We start from the raw sequence: 8,741 nt of genomic DNA on the forward strand, positions 1-8,741 counted from the left end.
TTTTATTGGCAGTATTCAGTTTCTTACAGTTTTAAGACTGAGAACTTCAGTTACTGTTGGCCAGAGATTGCCCTCAGCTGCTAGAAACTGCTTTCAGTTCCCTGCCATGTAAACTCCCAGCATTGGCAGCCCATAACATGGCAGCACTTCAAATTTGGGGGAGAGGGAGAGACTCCAGCAAGAGGGTGCAACAGTCTTATTTAACATAATTACATACACATGATCATGTACATCCCATAACCTTTACCATATAGTTGGTTGGAAGCAAGTGATTGGTCCCCCCCATGCTCAAGGGGAGGGGAATCACTTAAGAGTGTTATGTCAGTGTAAACAACTGTATAGTTGGGGGAAAACACTACCCACAAGACTACTCTCACTTCTGACATCAGTTGCAGTTTCAGGAGATTCTCCAAATCATTCTCAGGTTTGATAATTCACTAGAAAGAACTCAGCTGAAACCAGTATACTCATGGTTACAGTTTATTACAGGGTAAGGATATAGGTTAAGATTAGCTAAGGGAAAAAGCACATAAAGCATAGTCCATGAGGGTACCAAACACAGGCGTTCTATTCTTTTTTCCCTGGGGAGCCATGGATACGTTTTATCTCTTGGCATCAATGTATAACAATACACATGGAATATTGCCGACCAGGGAAGCTCACCTAAGCTGCAGTGTTCACAGTTTTTATTGGAGCTCAGTGGTTGGCTTGATTTAATGCTGTTTTTCAGTTTTGGTATCAGTTATCTTAGCTTTATAAGTTGAAGAGTTTTTCAACTTTTCATCTTTTATTTCCAGAGGGTATGCTAGGTTTACCCTCTTGAAAGCCCTTGATTACTTTTCCTGTTTCTTCTGTTTTATCTATTCAGCTTAACTACCTGAGTTAATTTTACTAATTTAGGAAAATATAGTCACACTTGTGAATTCATATTTGACATTACAGTGTTCTTACTAAAGAATCAGCTGTTGGTTTTCATTGAACACTGTATTTTCTAATTTGTTAATTTCTGCTTTTACCTTTCTTCCTTCCTTTTCTCCTATCAGTCTTCCTATCAGTAACACCAGGAAATTATTAGTGCATAAAGGAATAAGGTAGGATTAGGTGATAATTATAACTATACACAAATATAAATACTAAATGTTAATATGAGTAATTATCATATAGGGAACAGAAAACTGTACACAAAACTATAAGGGGAGGTAGGGGAACATGATTAGTCAAAGAAGCTTTCACGGAAATCAATTTACCTAGGATTTATTTTAGCATGGAGCGCTACGCTAAAATGTAAGAAACAGCTGTCGTGTATTTTTGTCCCATGAATTCCTTTTACTGTTTCATTTCAAAGTAGGTTAAGTATAAGAAAAGTACCAAGGGACTTCCCTGGTAGTCCGGTGGTTAAGAATCTGCCTTCCAATGCACAGGATGAGGGTTCAATCCCTGGTTGGGGAACTGGGGTCCCATATACAGGGCAACTAAGCCTGTACGCCGCAACTACTGAGCCTGTGGGCCTCAACTAGAGAGCCTCTATGCCACAAACTACAGAGCCCATGCGCTCTGGAGCCCGCGCACCGCAACAAAGACCCCTCGTGCTCTGGAGCCCACGCCATAACTAGAGAGAGGCCCGTGCACCACAACAAAGACCCTGCTCACCACAAGAGCCTGCTCACCACAAGAGCCTGCATGCCACAACGAAGATCGCGTGGGCCGCAACTGAGACCGGATGCAGCCAAAAATAAATAAATAAAATAGATAAATATTTTAAAAAGTACCAAGTAAAATACTTTTTGATAACCACAAAATTAAAGGACTACTGAGAAAGACACATCAGCTTGTCTTTTATCATAGAAACAAATTTACTGTGTCAACAGCATCTTTTTCACTACTATGACAACATCTGAACAAGCTTTAAATGCTTTAAAGACTGACCTTAATATAGCAACATAGGAGACAAAATTTATTTTTATTTCTTTAAATAAAGATAGTAAAAAGTGAACTTTTAATGCTACAGTCCTTAAGATCCATACAAAATTTTCAACTCAAGGTTATATTTGATTTTATGAAAGTATAAAATATTGAATTCTACATTAAAAAAATTTTTTTTAACATCTTTATTGGAGTATAATTGCTTTACAATGGTGTGTTAGTTTCTGCTGTATAACAAAGTGAATCAGCTATACGTATACATATGTCTCCATATCTCCTCCCTCTTGTGTCTGCCTCCCACCCTCCCTATCCCACCCCTCTAGGTGGACACAAAGCACCGAGCTGATCTCCCTGTGCCATGCAGCTGCTTCCCACTAGCTATCTATTTTACATTTGGTAGTGTATATATGTCCATGCTCTCACTTTGTCCCACCTTACACTTCTGCCTCCCCATGTCCTCAAGCCATTCTCTATGTCTGCATCTTTATTCGTGTTCTGCCCCTAGGTTCTTCAGAACCTTTTTTTTTTTTTTTTAAGATTCCATATATATATGTTAGCAAACGGTATTCTTTTTCTCTTTCTGACTTACTTCACGCTGTATGACAGACTCTAGGTCCATCCACCTCACTACAAATAACAATTTCGTTTCTTTTTATGGCTGAGTAGTATTCCATTGTATATATGTGCCACATCTTCTTTATCCATTCATCTGTCGATGTGCACTTAGGTGGCTTCCATGTCCTGGCAATTGTATATAGAGCTGCAATGAACATTGTGTTACATGACTTTTTAAATTATGGTTTTTTCAGGGTATATGCCCAGTACTGGGATTGCTGGGTCAAATGGTAGTTCTATTTTTAGTTTTTTAGGGAACCTCCATAGTAATGAAAAAGGAGAAGTTACAACAGACACTGCAGAAATACAAAGCATCCTAAGAGACTACTACAAGCAACTCTATGCCAATAAAATGAACAACTTGGAAGAAATGGACAAATTCTTAGAAAGGTATAACCTTCCAAGACTGAACCAGGAAGAAGTAGAAAATATGAACAGACCAATCACAAGTAATGAAATTGAAACTGTGATTAAAAATCTTCCAACAAACAAAAGTCCAGGACCAGATGGCTTCACAGGTGAATTCTATCAAACATTTAGAGAAGAGCTAACACCCATCCTTCTCAAACTCTTCCAAAAAATTGCAGAGGAAAGAACACTCCCAAACTCATTCTATGAGGCCACCATCACCCTGATACCAAAACCAGACAAAGATACTACAGAAAAAGAAAATTACAGACCAATATCACTGATGAATATAGATGCAAAAATCCTCAACAGGGGTTTCCCTGGTCGCGGAGTGGTTGAGAATCTGCCTACCAATGCACGGGACACGGGTTCGAGCCCTGGTCTGGGAAGATCCCACATGCCGCGGAGCAACTAGGCCCGTGAGCCACAGCTACTGAGCCTGCAACAAGAGAGGCCACAACAGTGAGAGGCCCGCGCACCGTGATGAAGAGTGGCCCCCGCTCACCGCAACTAGAGAAAGCCCTCGCACAGAAACGAAGACCCAACCCAGCCAAAAATAAATAAATATTTAAAAACAAAAAATCCTCAACAAAATATTAGCAAACAGAATCCAGCAAGACATTAAAAGGATCATACTCCATGATCAAGTGGGATTTATCCCAAGGATGCAAGGATTCTGCAATATATGCAAATCAATCAATGTGATACACCATATTAAGAAATTGAAGAAGAAAAACCATATGATCATCTCAGTAGATCCAGAAAAAACTTTTGAAAAAATTCAACACCAATTTGTGATTAACACTGTCCAGAGAGTGGGCACAGAGGGAACCTACCTCAACATAATAAAGGCCATATATGACAAACCCACAGCAAACATTATTCTCAATGGTGAAAAACTGAAAGCATTTCCTTTAAGATCAAGAACAAGACAAGGATGTCCACTCTCGCCACTATTATTCACCATAGTTGCATATTCAACATATTCAGCATAGATTCCTAACCACAGCAATCAGAGAAGAAAAAGAAATAAAAGGAATACAAATTGGAAAAGAAGAAGTAAAAATGTCACTGTTTGCAGATGACATGACACTATGCATAGAGAATCCTAAAGATGCCACCAGAAAACTACTACAGCTAATCAATGAATTTGGTAAAGTTGCAGGATACAAAATTAATGCACAGGGCTTCCCTGGTGGCACAGTGGTTGAGAGTCCGCCTGCCGATGCAGGGGACGCGGGTTAGTGCCCCGGTCCGGGAAGATCCCACATGCCGCGGAGCAGCTGGGCCCATGAGCCATGGCCGCTGAGCCTGCGTGTCTGGAGCCTGTGCCCCGCAACGGGAGAGGCCACAACAGTGAGAGGCCCACATAACATACAAACACAAAAAAAATTAATGCACAGAAATCTTCCATTCCTGTACACTAACAAGGAAAGATCAGAAAGAGAAATTAAGGAAACAATCCCATTCACCATGGCAACAAAAAGAATAAAATACCTAGGAATAAACTTACCTAAGGAGGTAAAAGACTTGTACTCAGAAAACTATAAGACACTGATGAAAGAAATCAAAGATGACACAAACAGCTGGAGAGATATACCACGTTGTTGGATAGGGAGAATAAGTATTGGGAAAATGACTATACTACCCAGAGCAATCTACAAATTCAATGCAATCCCTATCAAATTACCAATGGCATTTTTTACAGAAGTAGAACAAAAAATCTTAAAATTTGTATAGAGACACAAAAGACCCTGAATAGCCAAAGCAATCTTGAGGAGAAAAAAAGGGAGGTAGAGGAATCAGACTCCCTGACTCAGACTGTGCTACAAGGCTACAGTAAACAAGACAATATGGTACTGGCACAAAAACGGAAATACAGATCAATGGAACAGGATAGAAAGCCCAGAGATAAAACCACGCACCTACGGTCAACTAATCTATGACAAAGGAGGCAAGAATATACAATGGAGAAAAGACAGTCTTTTCAGTGAGTGGTGCTGGGAAACTGGACAGCTACATGTAAAAGAATGAAATTAGAGCACTCCCTAATACCATACACAAAAATAAACTCCAAATGGATTAAAGACCTAAATGTAAGACCGGACACTATAAAACTCTTAGAGGAAAACATAGGAAGAACACCCTTTGACATAAATCACAGCAAGATCTTTTTTGACCCACCTTGTAGAGTAATGGAAATAAAAACAAAAATAAACAAATGGGACCTAATGAAAACTTGAAAGCTTTTGCACAGCAAAGGAAACCATAAACAAGGTGAAAAGACAACCCTCAGAGTGGGAGAAAATATTTGCAAACAACTCAACGGGCAAAGGATTAATCTCCAGAATATATAAACAGCTCATGCAGCTCAATATTAAAAAAACAACCCAATCAAAAAATGGGCAGAAGACCTAAGTAGACATTTCTCCAAAAAAGACATACAGATGGCCAAGAGGCACATGAAAAGATGCTCAACATCACTAATTATTAGAGAAATGCACATCAAGACTACAATGAGGTATCACCTCACACCAGTTAGAATGGGCATCATCAGAAAATCTACAAACAACAAATGCTGGAGAGGGTGCGGAGAAAGGGGACCCCCTTGCACTGTTGATGGGAATGTACTGTGATACAGCCACTATGGAGAACAGTATGGAGGTTCCTTAAAAAACTAAAAATAGAATTACCATATGACCCAGCAATGCCCTCTACTGGGCATATACCGAGAGAAAACCATAATTCAAAAAGATACATGCACCCCAATGTTCATTGCAGCACTATTTACAATAGCCAGGTCATGGAAGCAACCTAAATGCCCATCAACAGACGAATGGATAAACAAGATGTGGTACAGATATACAGTGGAATGTTACTCAGCCATAAAAAGAAACAAAATTGGGTCATTTGTAGAGATGTGGATGGATCTAGAGAGTGTCATACAGAGTGAAGTAAGTCAGAAAGAGAAAAACAAATATTGTGTATTAACACATATATGTGGAATCTAGAAAAATGGTACAGATGAACCGGTTTGCAGGGCAGAAATAGAGACATAGATGTAGAGAACAAACGTATGGACTCCAAGGCGGGGTGGGTGGGTGGTGGGATGAACTGGGAGATTGGGATTGACATGTATATACTAATATGTATAAAATAGCTAACTAATAAGAATCTGCTGTATAAAAAATAATAAAATAAAATAAAATGTCAGGTATGATGATGGAAAAAAATTGTTTTGTTGGACCGCTCTATAAATTTCTAATGCCTTTTTTTTTTTTTTTTTTTTTTGCCTCTCCATGCAGCTTAAGGGCTCTTAGTTCCCTGACCAGGGATCGAAGCTTGGGCCCAGCAGTGAAATCCCTGAGTCCTAACCACTGGATTGCCAGGAAACGCCCTCTAATGCTTTTTCAGTAAAATTTTTATTTAGTTTAGCAGAATGTTCCATCTTTCAACAGAATGTTTTTAGAAAAGTTTAAGCTAATAATAAATCAGGCATTATAATATGGTTAGTGAAAATGCCCCAATCTCAAAAATTGTATAAGAGAGATTTATTCAATATATTTAAAAGGTAATACAAAAAAAGACGGTAGGGAACTTCCCTGGTGGCGCAGTGATTAAGAATCCGCCTGGTAATGAACATGGGTTCAAGCCCTGGCCCGGGAAGATCCCACATGCCGCGGAGCAACTAAGCCCATGCACCACAACTACTGAGCCTGCACTCTAGAGCCCACGAGCCACAACTACTGAGCCCCTGTGCCACAACTACTGAAGTCCGCAGGCCTAGAACCCGTGCTCCGCAACAAGAGAAGCCACTGCAATGAGAAGCCCACACACTGCCATGAAGAGTAGCCCCTGCTCGCCACAACTGGAGGAAGCCTGCACGCAGCAACGAAGACCCAACACAGACAAAAATAATAAATTTATATATATATATATATAAAAGATGCTATCTTATTAATCCAGAATTTGCTACAATATATTATGTGTTCAAGTGTCAACTAACCACTTTGGCCAGAATTATACATTTTAACAATGAGAACAAATCATATCACATTTAAAACGTATAATCTGTTATTAACTTTTTGGTGTATTGAACATATTACTGAATACCTAATCCAATTTCCTGAAACTTATGTTTTATTCTCTATAGGCATATTAGGCATAGCACACCTGACACCAGTGAGCAGCGTGAAGGTTTCAGGTAACAACTTCCAGAAGTGCAGATTCCCTGGGCCTAATTCCCTAGGGGCTGAGTTCCTCCTGGAATAGGTGCGGCCTTGTCGTCGCCTAGGGTAGATGCTGCTGGCTTGGTGGAAATCGCATGGTGGGCTCAGGGTTGTGTGAGGGGTCACCCTTAGAAATCTACCCAGAGGTACCCTTAGTCCAAGTACTAGAATGCCGCAGGCCAAGCACGAAGCTGAGCAGGGACACAGCCCCATCCATCGGACATCAGCTGCCTTCAGACCCTCTAAGCCCACAGCTGCGCCTGGACTTGGCTCCCAACCACCAGAAGCCCCAGGACCAGGCTCCACACACCAGTGCACAGGAACTAGATCCACGGCCCCCAGGACCCTCCAGCCAGAGACCCTGGTTCCCAGCTCCACCCACCAGTGGGCAGGCCCCAGCCCCAGAATCCCTGGCCTCTCGCACAAGTGAGACCGCTCCAGCCTCGGGAACAGACTCACCCATTGGCACGTGGTCACCACCCAGGGATGGGCTGGAGCTTGGCCCTACTCAACAGCAAACCTGCTCTAGCCTTGGGACCAGCCTCACAGACCAAGAGGCAGACACCAGTCCCAGGTACACCGCTGTCTAACAGCCTGTGGAACCCGCCCACTCGCTAGAAGGCCAGAACAAGTCCTAAGACTGGCTGGGCCCTGCAGCTAACCACCACTGAGCCTGCCCGAGCTGCACGCCAGCCTCACCCACCAGTGGACAGACAGCAGTCCGAGGACTAGCACAGCCCAGCAGTCCACGGACCCAGCCCAAACACCAGCAGGCAAGGACGAACTATGGACTTGGCTGGGTCCTGACCCTGCACATCAGGATGCCGGCACAAGATTCGGGACACCCAGGACCCCGCAGCCAGCTGTGCCCAGAACAGTGGTGTGATACCAGCTCTGGTTCCCCTGGTCCCTGCAAGCAGAACCCAGGACCTGGCTCTGCCTGCCTGTGGGCCAGGAGAGCCCCGGGACTTGGCTTTACACGCCAGTGGTTGGGCACCAGCCCTGGCATCTCCTGGACCCCAACTTCACCCACAAGCGAGCCAGTGCTAGTCTCGATGTCACCCACGGTTGTCCAGCCAGCTGCCTCATTATTCTCTCCCATCAAGCAGCACTGACAGCCTCCAAGCAAGGCAGAGCCTGGCAAACAAGCAGACTGGGGGCAGCCAAGCCTACTAGACCACCTACAGTAGTCAGCCCGCCGCAGCAGAAGAGCCCAGGCAGCCCACATAGGGGGTACACCTAGAGCACGTAGTTCTAGTGACCAGGGGAGAGTGGGCAGCTGGGACACACAGGACATCTCCTACAAAAGGCCACTTCTCCAAGGTCAGGAAATGTAACTAACCTACCAGATACACAGCAATAAAAACAGTTAAGAAAAAGGAGGTGACAGAGAAACCCTGTCCAAATGAAGGAACAACATAACCCAGAAGAAGAAAATCTAAATGAAGTGGAAATAGCCAATCTATTCAAGAAAGAGTTCAAGGTCATGACTGTAAAGATAATCAGAGAACTCAGGAGAAAAATGGACGACCAGAGCAAGACGTGAGAAGTTTGTGGGGTTTTAAG

General features: G+C 42.6%; 1 protein-coding gene across 1 annotated transcript in view; it reads left to right on the top strand.

The window, feature by feature from the left end:
* The window catches only part of CGAS (cyclic GMP-AMP synthase), a 31,071-nt gene extending 24,188 nt beyond the window's left edge, over window positions 1–6,883 (top strand). The window contains exon 5 of the mRNA XM_033428627.2: window positions 6,252–6,883. Coding sequence (XP_033284518.1) covers window positions 6,252–6,363 — 112 coding nt within the window. The 3' untranslated portion in view covers window positions 6,364–6,883. The remainder of the gene's footprint in view (window positions 1–6,251) is intronic.
* The last annotated feature ends 1,858 nt before the right edge of the window (window positions 6,884–8,741 follow it).

This window comes from Orcinus orca, chromosome 12, assembly GCF_937001465.1.
Source record: "Orcinus orca chromosome 12, mOrcOrc1.1, whole genome shotgun sequence".
Lineage (NCBI taxonomy): Eukaryota > Metazoa > Chordata > Mammalia > Artiodactyla > Delphinidae > Orcinus > Orcinus orca.